We start from the raw sequence: 17,608 nt of genomic DNA on the forward strand, positions 1-17,608 counted from the left end.
TTTGGATGAGAAAGTAATTAAAACATTTTTCTGAAAATTTAACCTACACCCCTGAACACTTGAAAAAAACATTTTGAAACGATTTTTTCCTAAGTCAGGAATTTTGTATCAGGTCAGGGAATTAAATCCTTGTTCAAGTCAGTGCAAAGTCAAGACATTTTTTCTCCAGGTTTTTGCATACACGTTCCCTTGATCAGAAAATTTCACTTTTTCTCAATTCCATTGTTTCCAAAAATATTTTTGGCAAAGTTCCCTTTAATTGTAGCGATATCTCTTGTTCCCTCAAATCAATCCCCCAAATTATCCTTATTCCCTTGAAATAAATGGTCATGTTCCCTTGTCCCCCAAAACCCAAGGGAGGCCATCTGATTTTCTGTTTGTGTGACAATTATACACATGTTGGGCATGTAGGTGAGTGGATATCTAACGAGTGTCCAAATATATCTTGTTGGCTGTTTATAATACGGATTGACCCTCTTTCTTCTCTTGGGTCATACCCCCCCCCCCCTGCCCCACTTCCTCATATGTATATTGTTTATATAGGTATGTGTAGCCCCAAAGGGTATAGTTTTTCAGCCATTTTGGTCATAAATAGGGTATCAAATTTTCATTAAGGTCTCATAAATAGGGTGGGGAAAATTAGAGATGTTGGTCATAAATAGGGTGAGGGTTTTGGGAGGCAGGCCATACATGCCACCCAATAATGTTCTGGAAGTAGCACTCCCAGAGTCATAACAGGTCATGAGATAAAACTCATGCTTATATTTAAACAAAAATTAATTACCCCAGTTTCCAATCTCTTGTCAATGTAAAGTAATAACAGGAAACAAAGTATGAGGCAAGTGCCATCTCCATTAGTTGGTTTGCTGATTTTGGGAAATCCCTTACCAATTATTATTCAATGGTCATGCCAACATTTTCCTTCTGATAAATGGTAAGTGCCTGGTCCAAGTAACTTCCGTAAATGCTCGGGCGTAAATGATTCTCCAAAAAACATGCAGAGGAAAACAAGCTTTATCCTGCGAGCAAGCTCACCTTTGAGTTGCGCGCAAGTGGCAAAGACCAAAGCGATCCGGTGGTAAGGAGTGTGGTGAAGAGGCACCAACACTTTCTCATCTGGGGGCTTTGCCACGTGATTTTGCACTCGCAGCTAAGCTGTGCATGCTTTTGCTCCAATGTGATGCTGCTTGCAGGCTAAACAAGCTTTTGAAACCTCTTCAGCAGCTGACATCTCTTCAGAGCAACCTTGTTCCCAGTATCTCTCTTATCCCTTCCTCCCTCTTTTTGGGGGCACAGGAAGGGGCGGGGATTGAAAAGGGAATAAACTTGTTAAAAGAGGGGCTTGGGAAAAGAACTGCTTCAGATTAACATCACTATTCATCATCTTTAATTTTTCAATATACTTATACTTATGGGCCATAGGCAAGTAGCACAAGAACTATAAGTAGACCTATAACTGAAGATCTCGATAAACTGGTGGGTTCTGAGCAAAAAGTGTATGTCTTCCAATAATTTACTTCAGATTAAATAATTTGCAACAAAACAGCTGGAAGAATGTTGCAAAAAAAAAAAAAAGAAAAAGAGAAAAAGAAATGTTAGGGAAAAGTAGGGCACTTTCTATGAAATTTTCATGACTCTTTCATTACTTACTGGACAATAATTATGTGAAACAGTAACCAAGTGTAACTACAACAGATTAACTTTCTAGAGTCTGTCCAAAGCAATATAATAAATAAATAATAATAATAATAAATAAATATTTATATAGCGCCTATCCATGCCTGCTCTAGGCGCTGTACAATTCGCCAAAATGATCTGTACTAATCTTAATAATTAAAAATGTGCATTTAAGAAAGTAATAGAAAGTAAAAATCGCTAAGAATAATAAGTTTTCTTAAAAAGATGAGTTTTGAGTTTAGATTTAAAAGAACTTAGATTGTCACATGAGCGGATAGAAACAGGTAGACTGTTCCAGAGTTCAGGAGCGGAAACAGCAAAAGCTCGAGAACCATATGTCTTCAGGTGAAAATTTGTGGGGTTAAGAAGTAATAAGTGTGATGATCGGAGGATTCTGGAAGGTTGGTAGTACGCTACTAGATCTTGAATGTAGACAGGAGATTGTTGATGAAGAGCCTTAAAGGTAAGTAACATAATCTTGAATTTAATGCGTTCAGAAATAGGAAGCCAGTGTAATTCTTTCAGTATTGGAGTGATGTGGTCATACTTTCGGGAACAGGTGATAAGTCGGGCAGCGGTGTTCTGAACAGACTGGAGCTTTTTTAAAGCACACTTCGGTACATTGTACAAAAGAGAGTTGCAGTGGTCGAGTTTGGAAGACACAAAAGCATGGACCAGGATCTCGGTGGTTTTCGTAGATAAGAATTTCCTTATCCGGGAGATGTTGCACAGATGATAAGAGGCTGATTTACAAATAGAACTGATATGCGGAAGCATAGTCATGGTACTGTCAAATATCACACAATATCATCTAACTAACCAAAATGCAATGAATGAACCAATCAGAACTCTTATACAGTGTTAGGTTTGGTCGTTCTTTACCGTTAATTATTAGGCTCTGATGAGTGTCATCCCCACAAATGCAACCATAAATTCCTTATCACAAACGTAATGATACCTTGCAACACAAATTTTTGCGGGAGTTTAATTTTGTGGATCGCCGATTTTTTGTATTTAGTGGGAACCAATTTTTGCGATCTTTTAAGACTGGTTTTTCTTGCCGGGTATTAATTTTTGTTGGGAAGGTGCGTTTGATCCGAATTATGACAATTTTTTTTATTTTTTATTCAACTACATGCAACCAACAAGTGAAACAAATTGAAGAGATGTAAAACACAGTGCCCAGTATCACTCCATTGCAATTACATTTTGCCCTAGTGTGGCTGATTGCTCTGGCAATGGCTCAGCAAAAACTACAGTCCATACCATTTGATGCATATCCCCCAAGGTTTGTTTCTAATTGAAAGACACAATTTAAATAAATGACACCAAAATTCTGCATGTGATGTTTGGATGTATAATATTGTCAGTTGAGTAAATGTTTTGTGGAGAAAATATTTGCAGGAACTTATTTCTGTGGATAATTTGTGGAAAAAAAATGCAAAAAATGGCAAAAATTAGAACCTGCAAAAATTTTGTCCAATGCTGGACATTGTTTCCTCAACTTTGTTCAGTGTTTTAGCTATTAACAATAGAAAAAACTTTAAATTCTCAGTTAAAGGAACCAATACAAACTCTTGTACTTTCTACGCATTACTTAAGACTCAGTTTTGGCCAGGATACACTGTATGCTATGACCAGTGGGAAACAATAGAAACCTTGCTATCATGTAAACCAAAACAATAACAGACACACGAAAACCATAATGGTCAATATTAAGTCTTAAAATTTTAGCAAAATTATAAGCAAATTTTATGCTTATTATGCATATCTAAAAATATGCACAAAACCCTACAGCACTTTCGTGAGTAAGTATGGTAAACAACGAACGAACAGGCTTATGGTAAACAAATTGTGCCTACTCATCAAATTATATCACTTTCTTTACAGTTTTTACTTTTTATCTTGCTAAATACTCTGTCTAAAAAATGTACAAAAAATGCTAAATGTTCACTGTTCAAGGGTCCTAACTGTAAAGGGGAAACACTTTTTGCGGAGAATTTCTTTTAGTCTCAAGGGTGTCCCCTTAACAGAGGTTCCACTGTACCATAATTTCCATTGTCAAGTATATCCTTTGCATCTCCCTGTCACTTCCATTCTCTAGTTCTACCTAGGGTATCTTCAATTGGAACCCCTGTGTTCTCACCCTCGTTGTAGCCTACATTTGGCTTGCCCCATTTTATGTGATTCAAAACCCTTGGAAAGAGGAGTAAATTCATAAAATTATCCTCAGGTTGTACTAACTTATCTTTCATTGACAATGTTTTGCAGTCCTTCCAAAAGCAGAAGTCTTTTGTGAAGAAGTACCTGTTCCCTTTGCTTTTTCTTCAACTCGCCTTCCCTCAGTTTCATTCTTTTTGCATTCCAACTGACCTCCGATTCCATCATGCGCAATTTTGCACCTACTATCATATTCCGTTCCAGCAATGTTTTTGCTGAGGCCATTTCCTGTCTTACTGTGGCCATTTTTGCCCTTACCAGTTGCAATCTACTTTCATATTCTCCAATGTAACAATCCACTATTCTTTTCTTGGAAGCACTACTGATTTTACAATCTGCAGAAAGAATGAAATCAACAAGGTTCTTGGGTTCCTTGCTCATTTCTCTTTGGGTTCCAGCATGTTTCTGATCAGTGCATGTGACATGCTGGCCTTCTGGGTGTCCATGGCTGTCTTTCCTACCTTCCACTATTGAAGAAAAAAAATGATTACAAATATTGAATGATGTTTGTACTCCACTTATTTTAACATCTCTTATTCTATTTACCAATTAGACTATGAGCTCAAGATTTCTATGGATGATAGTTGACTTGGGCTGCACCCTCATCAACTATCATGCATAGAAATCAAGAGTGAATAATCTAATTGTTTTAGTGTAAATCTATTACATGTAGTTGTTCAAACCTTTATCCAAATTCTCTTCATAGACAAAAAGGTTTCAAAAACATAAAGAAGCAGCCATCATGTTCATAACAACTGCACACTGTTGAGCTAATCAGAATAGATAATGAGTAGTACAGCCAATCAGAGAACAGCATTCGTGATAGAACGCTAGTAAATTTATACTAATGGGCTTCAGTAGAAATCATTTTATTTTACTAGCATTCTATCACAATATTTGGTCTCTTATTGGCTGTGCTATTCACTATCTATTCAGTTGCAGACAGTGAGTAGCCAATGGGCCAAGCAGCAGTTGTTAACAAAATGTTGGCCAGCTCTACGCATTTTTGAAGTTTCTGTGAAGAGGATCAAGATGAAGTTTAGAACCACTTATTAGTAGATTTATACTTAAACAATAATTATGAGATTATTTGCTCTCAGTTTCTATGCGTGATAGTTGACTTGGGCTGTGCCCTCATCATCAAAAAACAACATATCTACATTCCTATATGGTCTGGAAATGGTTGAGCAGTAGCTCTCCTGAGGATGCTCCACAGAATTATTTATTAACTTATAATTGTTATCATTATTTTTATCTATTCAGTCATCTATTTATTTGTTTATTTATCTATTATGTTAGTACTTCTGGATCTGCCTCTGTATAAGCACATAGATAGTACAGAGCTCTGATTATAAAATACATTCAGTTTTTCATTTCTGCTATACTAGAGTGGAATGCTGTCTTACCAATGGTTTTAGAAGACATTTCTGGCCTGCCTTTTTGCATGAGGCCATTGAGGTACTCCAAAAGTTGCTCACCATGGATACTTTCTTGCAATAGTGACTCGACATTTTGACCAGCTTTATTGCAATCCTTCAAACAATTTGACAGAATCTGAAGGGACCCAGACTTTGGGATACATTGTCGTTCCTTCAGTATAAAATGGACAAACACTCTAAAGAGGTAGACATAAAGAAGTGTAGCTGCCACAGGAACATTTGATGAGATCAATTTTGCCATTGCATGAAGCACTGAATTCCCTTTCGCATCCTTGGCTGAGAACAGAGAAATGGGATGACAGTGCTGATTTAGAGTCTTCACAATGTTCACGACAACATCAGACAAAAAGATGCTGTTAGATGTTTGGTAATGCAGCAGTTGCACTGTCATATGTAATGGGGTTTCCTCAGTATTGGCAGTGCGAAGGAGAGCGTGAAAGCCAAAATCTGAAAGCACCTCTAATGCCTTGTGTTTCCCAAGAAAGCAAGCAAGATGAACAATGGGGAGACGCAAGCTTGGCTCAAGGGCAGGAACTACCTCCGGAATGACCCAATGGCTTTTCTCTAAGTAGTCTTTGAGATCAGCACACGATTCAGCTTCTACTGTTGCTGTATCTGTGTTAAGGTGATCAGGTGTAGCACACAGAAGCTCTACCAACTTGTGATGTTTTAAAGTGCAGTCCTGGCTGCACAGAAATGTATGTTTCCCTGAAAAATTAATAGTCTAGAGTTCATGTCCATGACTTTTCATTTACATTAAAACACGAAACTGGATGTTGTTATACTAGCTGGTAATAACAACACTGAAAAATTAGAATTTAATAACAAATATATCGTTCATCAATGTAACACAATGACCCCAGCTTGGGCTTTAACCTACTGCTCTTGATCCATCTATTTCAACACAAATTGGCCATTACAAGTTCTACAAAGAGGACTGGAGATGGCAGTGTAGTAGGAGAGCTAAGAGCAGGGCATTATAAACAGGACAAAACTGTGTCAGAAAATCAGCAGCCATCCTAACCAAAGAAACTTTGATTTGGCCTTTAAATACCCTATTGCATCTGAATTGGATAAAAAGGACAGTATATATTTTCCACATGCCTACTGGTCTTTGAGATTGGTTTTAAAAATCTGTAGTCTCCTTTGTAGCCGTTTTTTTGGGATGTCACATAACGCTTCCAGCATTTCTTTGGGGGGAGCATTGCGTGACATCCCAAAAAATGGCTGTGAAGGAGACTAAAAAATCTGTGGCATCTCAGATTATTGTAGAAACCTGTAACCATACCTAACACTCAGGAAAGAAAGAGTAATAAAAAGTTATTATAAGAAACCTGTACCTGACAGCTGTCTTCCTGTGTTCACTGGCATGGTCTGCATAGCTTGTGCTCCTGAATCTAAAGTTTTAGAAGGCACTGTGATTGGTGCAGCACTCACATTTGATATGGACTGTTTCAGACATCCACTAGGGGTGTGACCAAATGAACAGTCAGTCAATAAGGTTGTGGAGCCAAGGGGATTTGCCACTTCAGTTGACACAACAGTTTGAGGTAACCTTACTGAACCAGATACCGTAGTTGATGTGGGTTGTTTTGGACATGCATTTGGTGCTTGGACAGACTGACACTCAGTTGATAGAATGGTAACCTGTATGGAATTTGCTGCTTGACTTGCTAAGACAGTTTGCGCTGGACACAGCAAGGCAGATTCAGTGGTTGATAAAGATTGTTTTGGAGATCCATTGGGCGTTTGGGCAGACTGACACTCAGTTGATAGAATGGTGGTCTCTATGGAATTTTCAACGGTTTGCTCTGGCCACAAAGAGGTAGATTCAGTGGTCGATGAAGATTGACTTGGACATCCAGTGGCCACCTGGACAGATGGACAGTTAGTTGATAACGTAATGGTCCCAGTGGAATTTTCTATTTGGGTTGATGTTACAATTTGGGTTGTCCTCATTGATGGAGACTCAGTTGTTACTACAGAGTGGTGGTTAGTGCAGAAGGCTTCAGTACCAGACAGATTAGCTGCTTGAGTTAAAACATGAGTATTCTCATTTTGAGCAGTACATGAACCTGAAGATCTAGCAACAGTACTCAACTGAGATATGTTTTCTTCTGTCATTACATTCTCTAAGTTCTCCTCAGCTACTATCTTTTGCTGCTTTGTACATACTGTATTTCCTTCTTGGTGAAGTGTTGATGCTACCTGACTGGCAAGAACTCCACAGTTATTCCTTGCTGATTCGTCTTCTTTAAGAATCTGCGACATCATTTCTCCTGCATTATTTGCACAATCAAACAATTCAGTGACTTGATTGTGCTGCAAAGATCCATCAGCAGAAAGCCTCTTCAAAGTGTGGATCACTTCTTTGAAAATTCCTTCTAATAACTGTCTTTGATTAAGCAATCCTTGAAGCTTCAACTCATCATGACCATGTGATTGTATTGACTGTATCTGATTGGTTAGTTCCTTGATTTTCTTAGCACACACATGAAGAATCGTGTCTTCATTAGGCCTGTCCCTCACCAGAACAATATTACAGTTGTACTTTGCAAGAAGATGCAAAATGCGTTGAAATGCCACAAGTTTCTCTTGATGGGAGGAAGATGGCATGTAATAATGTGTGCATTTTAAGATGGTGTGAAGAGGGGAATTCTGAGCTGAATCTACATACAACCCTGAGCAGTCAACATGAACTCTGAGCAAACATTTCAGCAAATTGTATTTACCAAACAGCACTGTCAAATGAACCAACTGAGTCATCAATTTGGGATCTATAGAGTACTGAGCTGATTTCCAGCAATTTGTCATGACTCGTTTCCAATGATTTTCCAGATAGTCTTTTAGCTCATGATCGTCTGGGACACAAATGGCCAGAACAAGAGCATTGTGCTTGAAATTGCAATCACGTTTACACAGTGAGGTGTGAATTCCATCAAGCAAATCCTTCACCGGTACTTGCATACTTCTACTGAGTTTTGTCTTTTTCCTTGGTGGTTGTTTAAGCTGCTCTGGAGACATAGAAATTTTGTTCTTCCTGTCAAGGCCAGAGGTAGACTTACTTCTCTCTACCATGTCATTCACTAAGGATATCATTTCCTCTATAGTGGATATATCCATGCTGCATGAAGATGTGGATGTTAAAGCTTTTGTGTTCACACTAGAAGATTGACTTTTATTTAAGAAATCCACTATGGAAACTGGCTTTTCTGACTCACTAACGCAGTCTTTACCAGATGCATTCTCAGTTTTGTCGGAAACACCAGTATAGAAATGACTATTCCTAAATGCATCATCTGTAGTAGAAAATGATTCTTTCAACATGGCTGCAAATGAAAATGTCTGATCATCAAAAGCTCCCATACTTCTTGAAACAGCACACTCTGTTTTAATGCTCACACCAGAACTGGACTGCCTTCCATTTGACAAATGTTGATCATCAGCCAACGAAACTGGGACTTCTGGTGAGGTGACTTCTGTAGGCGTATCGTCTGTTGTCTTGTCCATACTAGGGAACGGATTCAATCAGCTCACAACAGAGGATGTACGTGTCGTGTTGTAAACAGTGAGATTATACAAGCTCATCCTTCAGTGTAGTAATAATAATAACTATTCTTGTCGGTAAACAGCGGGTTTCAACAGCAAAACTACAATGCAATCCAAAATGCTCTCGAAGTCACGTCTTATACACCTTATTCCAAAATGGCCGCCATTTTAGTGTTCTTTTGTTTGCATGCAAATTAACCCTTGTTGCCTCGTTCGAGGGAAAATCTTCTTTTGAATTTCGAGTTTAAGAACGAGGCAACAAGGTGTAATTTGAAGGCAAACAAAAGAACTCTAAAATTGCGGCCATTTTGGAATAAGGTGTATAGCTTTCCACTCCTCTCTGTTCCTCTCCCGACCGCGGCCATTTGTTTTGAGTGCGGGGTAATTTGCATAGCCATACATAAAGTATATACTCGCACCAAGTTTCCCAGTCATCACAAAGGTCATCAACATGGGACACCGCGGAAATACGTTTTTTGGGGCGCGATACAGTATTTTGCCGGTCAGCGGTACACCTTAACACAACTACAAAGTTTCTGCAACTTTTACATTGTTTACGCAGCGAGTCTTGTCGACAGTCAAAAAGATACAAAACTTAGAGCGTACACTGTAAACTTAGCTTTTAGACTCCGCTCATTTGCTGGTTAGTTCTCAGTTAATATTATATATTGTGCCAAAGCAAAACTGAACTTGCACACGGTGTGAAATTGTTGTTGTTTCGTGAAAGTTCATGGTCGCACATCTGATGCCCGATTTAGGACGCGGGCACTGAGCAAACTGTTTTGTGACCCATCACACATCACACAAGTAGGTCACGTGATTCACATATCATCTCCACTCTATCATCTTGTCATCGGACGTCTGTCCAAACGCTAGACTAAGCGCACTGTTCTCTAAAATCTTCTTGTCAAGATCTTTGTAAATAATATTTTTTATACATCGCTAATACTTCGTTGCTAATTGTTCATATCTTCAGTTCTTCGTTTGTAAATATATATAGAGGGTTTTTTTATTGGAAATGTCTTCGAAAGGAGGTCGTCGCTCACGTGGAGCCGGACGAAAGCGTTATTCTGGTGACGCTTTCGTAGATGAACTTCGTCAGGAGGTTAATAGCTCACTGGCGGCGGAAAAGGACGTCTCGGAAGCCTTCCGACAACTCTGCTCCGTGCAGATTTCTCTGGACTCGATTAGAAGTCTTCCAGCGAAAGTGTTGTCAGTATATCTGCATGCCAAGTTCGACGAACGTGTGCGTGACTTCGTCACCTCGTCATTGGCAGAGCTTGATATTCTTCCAAATTCGATGCGAAACATATCAGTGGCGAATTTAACTGGGCTTTCTGAGTATGAGGTGATTGTGGTTTGTGTAGTTGTCTTATTTTTAGTAAGTTTATATGCTAGTAAGCCTAACCCTGAGCTTAAGTTGTTTGGTATTCAACCTTTGTTAAACGATGTTGTCTTAATATTTATTTCATTTACAGGCTTCTCTTCTTTACGAAGCTTGCTCGGTTGTCTCTAAGGCGAGCCCTCCATATTCACGAAGTATCCAAAACGTTGATATATCCTCACGTGGTTTCCCTGTTCTGTTAACTCCGCCGATTGGTGTTTGTATCGTTTGCAGCGACACGCTGAGCGAACACAACAAGACTTGTGATGTTACAATCTACGGTCTCCTTGGTAAGGTGGCGGGCCTGAAATTTAGTTTGCGCTGCGACCGTTGCAAATTAAATTATAATTACGATCGTTACGGGAACAGAGCGAGGGGTTGGTGTCTGTACGAAGGCCAGCGACCTTTGGTGGAGGCCAGCGATGTCTGCTTTGTCGACCGAAAGTTGCTGGAATTTCAGTGCGCTCTAGCGTGAGTTGTTAACGTTTCGTTATATTGTTTTCCACTGATTTGTGATATCATTTTGTTCGTTTTATCTTTTTGTATTCTAAATGCTGGGAGCAACTTCAGAATACCCGGCCACTTTATTTACATCAGCCGTTATGCAGAACGAGGTTTATAACAATAGTTGCTATTCTTATTCAATAAGATGCTAATAAGTGGCCGGGTATTCTGGAGTTTTGTTTTATAATAAAGATATGAAGTTTAAAATTTCGAATACCTATGATTTTTAAAGCTGCCATCCAGCAGAATATCGTTAAAGTTTAAACTTCTGTCGATATCTCGGCTTAAGGTTCCTTTTCTTTTCTGATCTCTGTTATTTTTTTATTTATTTTAGAAACCACAGCTGGGTTAGTTTTTCTGGCTTTTCAACAGCCTACAATGAGGTGTTTCAGCTGCTATCAAAAGGAGGAGGTATTACTGATAATATCTGTGTTACAAATAGATTCCGTCTTGGCCTGGGCATGTCTGTTCAGTATCAGTATATCACAAATGCCGTTCTCTGATTGGCTACATCACTCACTGTCTATTTAAGCAATATAGTGTTTCTGTCTATTGGCTGATAGTTGCCCCACAGAAATTCGATGTTCTTAAAACAAATTTTTTCAATTTTTTTGGATGTAAGCCGTGAAAGCCAAATGTAAAATTTGAAAAAGAAAAGAGAACAAAGGCTAGTAATACAATTTCAGGTTTTGTTTTTTATTTTCTAGAAGACCCCATGTTTACAGAAAAATTTCCACGGCTGAATACTATCCATCTGGGTATTTTTCTTGGACAGGCAGTATGGGCTGATAGTGTCTTTCTGTGGATAAATACTATCATGTCAAGTGATCAATTGAAACCAATAAGAATCAGAGAAAATTTAGTGGCGAACTATAATCTGTGACAGATATTGAGTGCCGTAGCAGTGTGCCCTTGATAATAAAATGACAGCTGCTTCTTGGTGATTTCAAGTTGTCTACGAAGAAGATTTAAATGAAGTTTCGAATGACTCAGTGGTAGATTTATATTAAAACAATTATTAGATTATTCGCTCTTGATTTCTATGTGTGATGGTTGACTCGGCCACGGATAGAAATCTTGAGCTCATAATCTAATTGTTAAATAGAAACATTAGTGAAAGTTTGTTACGACAAGAATTGCTGTGGGAATACAAGCCAATAGGAGAGTGTTTCCAGAGCTTTCTAGAGTTCTTCCAAACTTTCACGAGTGTTTTTATAACTCTATAGAAACATGGAGAATATGTTTTTTATTTCTTTTAAAATATTCCACGACTAAAACAAAGACAATAACTCATTTAATTTGATCAGTTTGTTATAGTTTGTTGTATGATATGAGTAAAAGCATATGAATTGTATGAGTTAAATGATATACCAATTGGAAAATGACTTGTGATTATGTAGAGTCTCTATTAGGTTTGTTTGGGATGTGGTATATTTCGGTAATAAATTACCAGATGCCGGATATTTTGGGGAAAAATTTAATGCAAAATTTATACTAGATAAAGCGTATTATCGAACAAGGTAATCCTTAATTTTCCCCATTGGCATTAACAGGATACATGAATTTTAGGCCAAAACTATATGAGATTTGGGATAGATCCTTTCCTTATGGTGTTTCTGTGTATTGTTATTTAAGCCACAGTGGCTTATACTAAATTTTCCTAACCAATAAAGGTAACTGTTAAACGCATGTTTATCTCTCTTAGAATATGGAGAAAAGCAGTGTGCATCGGCATTTTCGAATGGGGAACTGGAATTAGAACTAAGAGAACTTGGAAGCCTTGACTTCTTTGGGATGATGAAAAAGAATGAGGACAGAGAGAAAGTGATGGAGGAAGTTGACAAGATAAGGGCCAAGGGTGTGTATAGTCATTCATCTGATGACTGTTCAGATACTTGTAAGGCAAGAGGTAAGAGTTTTATTTGTCAAATGCACCAGTGCTTTCAGTAATTGCTTGCAACCAGCTATTATGAGTGGCAACTATAGTGAGGTGCATCCAGGCTGGGTGTGACAAGATTTTCTAATATTATGCTTTCTTCCCAATCCTTTCTTAGTAGAGGTTATTATAAAAAGTGTAATACTGTTTTGATACTGTTTTAATTGGTTTCTGATTATAATCACGGCAGACAGCCTTTGCTGTGCTCCATTTAATTCTATCCCTTTTCCATTGATTGTATTCTGCATGGCTTGTTAGTACCTTTTTACACCACATTAAACTTCAGAAAGTAGATTTCAAATTTTCCTGTCGATCTCAAAATTTTTACTTTACAAAATGGAGTTTGATATGGAAGCTGCTAACCATGGTAGACTCATTTCTTCACGGGTTCCTTCACAACACGTATATGCTAGAGGCCAAAGAAGGAATCCAAAATGATGGATTTGATTACATCATACCACATGTAATTATCATTCCCAGACCCACTTGGCAGCTCTCTCAATACTCCATTGATATGGTGGATCAGTAAATGCTAGAATGTTGTAAAATCAACCTTTTGAAGATGTCAAATTATGTCAGTTGGTTATTTCTATCATTTGTCAATGATTTTTTTTTTTGCCTTTTTAGCATTAAGGTTACTTTCTGGATTGGGTGAACTACATTATCTTGGTTCATTTTTGATATTTGACTTTCCAAGCAGTACACTTATTTCTCAGTGAAAAATGGCTAAGTGTTAGTGTTGAGCCCTGTTCTGATGGTATATGGTACATATTAAATAATTTTTCTCCTTTCGTGAAAATTAATGATGTAGGTTGTGGTAGACTGTGGGTAATAGACGGGCAGTGGAAGCTAATGTTTTCTCATTGCATGATGCAAAGAAAGGTATTTATTCAATTTCAGCAATTAATAATATTATTATTATTAATAACTATTTGTATATACACACAGCTCGGTGACCTTGGTGTCTCAAGCCACATGATTAGTTCACTATATCTGGCTAATGAGCATTACTCACTCCCTACCAAGTAAATAATGTGTAATTCAAACAAAAAAGTATTTTTTTTTTGTAAATGAGCATCTTGCCAGTGTATTTGCTTGTTTTTATTGAATTATTTAGCAATTTTTCATTATTGTGTTTAATGGCAAAAATAAACAGATTTTATCAGGTGTTGAGGCTGTACATGTATTATTTTGATTTCAATCTCTTTTAAATGCATGAGATGACTTCTTTTGTGTCACACTGAACAGAACTTCATCCGTGGGCTTCCTCTCTTGAACTACCCGAATGTATGTACAAATTCACCACAATTTGGCAAGACATTTTGCACAGAGCATGTGAACTACCTTAATGAGAAGCACCCTGAAGTTCCAACTGATATCCATGGGTTCCTGAAACACTGTGGTATCAAGCATGACAATTCAGGTACTACACTTTAGCTAACTAATTTGGGTTGATAAATGAGTAATTAGGCATACAGTATGCTGTAGCTTTTCCTAATTAGCTAATCATAGGGCCCCTAAGAGCGCCAATTGGCACCTTTGGACTACAATTTGTGAAATTAGATTTATAGGCACTCTCCATTAATTTCTCATACTAAAGTTTACTTTCATATTCATGCTTTTGTAAGCGATATTTCTTTCCCTCAAAGGATGTAATGTGTGTACAATTTATCAAATACATTGATCAAGACCTTTTAGATGTTAATATATCATGACTTGCTTCTATCAGGTATATTAACTTGAAAAAAAAAATGAAATTAAATTACAGTGCTTTCAGATATTAGAGCTTTATTTAATATGGGGTTCTGTACTGAAGAACAACTGAAGACTGCACTGTTATTTTTTGACATCAACCTGGTTTTTCTCGCATTTTAACAGGTGACGATAAAGCTTTAGATTACCTGGACAAGGATGTTGCAAAAGTTGAGGAGGTGGTATCACTGCTGGGAAATGAAGCAGATTCCCACATTGGAAACAGTACACTTGAGGCGCAAGGTGAATTGCAATATTTCACAGTTTATCCTATGTGCATATATACAATACCAAACTATAATTTCAAGATAGTGCAATCATATAATAATTATTAGGTATACATTGTTCTCGTCAGTAAGACGGTACAGGTCCTGTGAAAAATCTTTTCTGAATTTCCCTTGGGTGTGTTTTGAGAGGAACTCTACAAAAAACGAGCTAGACCCTATTGACCAGCCATTATGTCGGTTTTCTTGCCTAAGATATCTCTCCTGTTTATTCCTCTCTGAAATTACATACAGTTAAACCCCTATTAAGAGGCCAGCCTTGGGGTAATGGGAGCTGGCCCTTACTAGGGATTAATTGTCCGCTTAATAGAGATTGATGAACCATGAATATTTTTCACTGTTGGCTAATTTCTCAGTGAACCTGACTTAATTCAAAACAATCATGATGTGCATGATTGTTTTTATTGCTGGTCAACTTCTTTTTTAGACTCTTATCTGCCACTGCCTTTTCTAATACAAAGTTTTTAACTTTGGGTGGCAAAAAGTTGGGTGTGGGGTTAATATGGGTGGCCTGGGAATAGGGGTTTTAAAAGTATTATTATAATTGATAATAATTGTTGAACTTTGATAACTGGCCACAAAAGTGGACACAAAAGTAACCATAAAAGCATAGCTGTTTAACAATTGGTGATACATGTGTAGTTGGTCAGCATGGTTAATGTTTCATATGTGTTATGCACGAGCTATTCTGACCTTCTTTATATTGTCTTTTTAATTAGTTAGAACCATTTTTTTAATGTATTCTTATTTCAGAATGGATCTGCAATAATTATTGTTGGTCCATCCCATAGACCCATTTCATAAATGGCTGTCAATTTAACATTCTTGCGTGTGCATTTACATTAGCCTCATTAAACTCATTTGGGAGTAAAAATTCTTTTGCATTATCAACTCAAGAATGTGGTTATTCAGGCTAATTTTAATACTTACTAAAGAATTTATAATTGGCAGCCATTTATGAAAAGGATCTATTAGAGCATATTTTTTTCCCCAAAAAGTCAGTGTCTATGTTAACAATTATTTCTTTGGTACTGCTATCATGAAAAATACCGATGGTAGTTTTGTCCTTTTTTAACAGGAAACACTGGGTTTATTGAAAAGGAGCATAGTGCGTTGACAAATGTTCTGCAGGACTGTAGTGAACCTCAGCCAACCTCTTGTAACAAAGAGACAGGTGGAAAACAGAGACTCCAAAAGTGGTCCAGAGGCCACCTTTTTGTTGTCAGAGGAGGTGGAATAATTGATAAGTGGAGCCCTCTATTTAAGTAAGTACAAAAACAGTTAAATACACTTTTTTCGTTCATCTCAATATTCAAAATTGTGTCACTGGAATAAAATAAAATACTATTTAAACATGTGACTTTTCCCATCATTGTATACATCTACTGATTGCAGTTTCGATTTTTTTAAAATTTTTTCTTTATTCCAGATGCTTGTTATAGAATATTTGGTCAGAAGTTCAATTATACAATTGATGAAACCATTTAAGAATATACATGTACAGTAGACCACTCTTATAAGAAACTTTCTTTGGTCAGCGTAATGGTAACCCTATTAATGGGGTTCCATTAATACATGTACATGTATCGTATGTTCATAATTATTACAAAATTTCTGAACTCACTTATAAATAGTTAATTACTTTATGATACAATAGGTCAGAAAGCCCATCTCAGGTGTTTATCATTGTTCTGTCATGGCTGTTTACCATTTTGAAGGGGATAAATCCACTCAACTGGGGCAAAGTGTTTTTGGCCTACGACAACATGTGCCATTTGGATGGCTTGAAAGCAGCCCGGAATCCTCTGCCTTGGCCATCTCCTTGGGACAAAGCGTGGCTGTCAATAAAAAAGATTATTGATAGTCTGCATATTCGCAACCACAAGGACAAAATGTGCCAGGAAAAGTACAGCCCAGCCACACTGAAAGAGGAACTTCCAGAAGGAAATACAATGGCAGCTGAACAAACATTTGTATGGCTATCCCGATTCAAGAAAATATTGTGTGCTATGCCGAAGGTACACCACCTATTTTATTTGCACCGTTTAGTTAAACGTCGCAACCAGTACACAGTTATGTGTTATAGTAATGACATGAGGCCTCTTCTGCCGAAGGCTCGTGGTACGTCGTGCAAAACTGGCCATGACTGACAGTGATTGATCAATATCATCAGTCTCGCTTAATATTAGGCCCTGTTATGCATGCAAAATTTTTCATATGTCTGATATTTCTATTAAATATGAGGTATATAATAGTATGCTGCTTATAAATTCATTGTTAAATATTGTGTTCCCATGAATCAAAGGATGGATGGCAAGGCACACTTCTTTTATTGTGTTCAAAATCATGTTATTTTTCCTGTGAATGGGTTTGCAGTCTGATAAGTTTTAAATTTTGCTCATTGTTTTGTGTTTTAAGTGTCTGGTGTACAAATATCTCAAGAGTTGGCTGTAGCAAACACAACAGAAATATGTCAGTTTCTTAGTGAGATTTAGAATTAGATGTAACACTTTGAAGGGTTAGACTGGCCAGGTTAAACCGGGAAATCAGTATAATTTCGTGGTCTTTTTTAATCTGTTACATGTAAATATAATAAATCATTGCTGTCTTATGAACACAGACCATGTGCAGATAGCAACCTCCATTGTTGTCTCCTTGCAACTTATCATCTCTTTTGTTACTGGTGTGTTTTAAGGTTTCTATTTTTCCACTTTACATGACTGGTACAGTGCTAACCACTGATTACTCAGCCGATTGGCACAGATGAAATAATAAGTCTTAGAGTGCTTAGCAATGTATTATGGGTGATGTTCAAAGCTACAGTTTATACATGCCTGCAAAGTCTATTACATCTACATCGTGA

The 17,608-nt window shown here is 37.4% G+C and overlaps 2 protein-coding genes across 2 annotated transcripts; one reads left to right on the top strand and one right to left on the bottom strand.

Annotated features, from left to right (window-relative positions):
- Positions 1 to 1,370: 1,370 nt before the first annotated feature.
- Positions 1,371 to 9,294, bottom strand: LOC110066153 (uncharacterized). The gene is made up of 3 exons (XM_020773355.2): positions 6,677 to 9,294; positions 5,304 to 6,044; positions 1,371 to 4,364 (listed from the first exon to the last, which is right to left on the bottom strand). Exons 1-3 carry the CDS (start codon positions 8,844 to 8,846, stop codon positions 3,922 to 3,924), a joined length of 3,354 nt encoding a protein of 1,117 aa, XP_020629014.2. The 5' UTR covers positions 8,847 to 9,294; the 3' UTR covers positions 1,371 to 3,921.
- Positions 9,295 to 9,654: 360 nt separating this feature from the next.
- Positions 9,655 to 17,366, top strand: LOC110066146 (uncharacterized). The gene is made up of 9 exons (XM_089280222.1): positions 9,655 to 10,233; positions 10,364 to 10,740; positions 11,108 to 11,184; positions 12,479 to 12,682; positions 13,521 to 13,591; positions 13,958 to 14,132; positions 14,588 to 14,704; positions 15,824 to 16,010; positions 16,403 to 17,366. Exons 1-9 carry the CDS (start codon positions 9,904 to 9,906, stop codon positions 16,893 to 16,895), a joined length of 2,031 nt encoding a protein of 676 aa, XP_089136348.1. The 5' UTR covers positions 9,655 to 9,903; the 3' UTR covers positions 16,896 to 17,366.
- Positions 17,367 to 17,608: the final 242 nt, after the last annotated feature.

This window comes from Orbicella faveolata, unplaced genomic scaffold (genome assembly GCF_042242905.1).
Source record: "Orbicella faveolata isolate gen_17 unplaced genomic scaffold, um_ofav_v1 contig_47, whole genome shotgun sequence".
NCBI classification, from domain to species: Eukaryota; Metazoa; Cnidaria; class Anthozoa; order Scleractinia; family Merulinidae; genus Orbicella; species Orbicella faveolata.

Excerpts from the sequence above, each read along its gene's own strand:
- LOC110066153 (XM_020773355.2), bottom strand. The coding sequence starts at position 8,846 with ATGGACAAGACAACAGACGATACGCCTACAGAAGTCACCTCACCAGAA. Across the intron at positions 6,045-6,676 it reads CACAGGAAGACAGCTGTCAG|GGAAACATACATTTCTGTGC; the intron begins GTACAGGTTTCT and ends TTAATTTTTCAG. Across the intron at positions 4,365-5,303 it reads AATGTCTTCTAAAACCATTG|TGGAAGGTAGGAAAGACAGC; the intron begins GTAAGACAGCAT and ends TTTCTTCAATAG.
- LOC110066146 (XM_089280222.1), top strand. The coding sequence starts at position 9,904 with ATGTCTTCGAAAGGAGGTCGTCGCTCACGTGGAGCCGGACGAAAGCGT. Across the intron at positions 10,234-10,363 it reads CTGGGCTTTCTGAGTATGAG|GCTTCTCTTCTTTACGAAGC; the intron begins GTGATTGTGGTT and ends TTTCATTTACAG. Across the intron at positions 11,185-12,478 it reads GCTGCTATCAAAAGGAGGAG|AATATGGAGAAAAGCAGTGT; the intron begins GTATTACTGATA and ends TATCTCTCTTAG.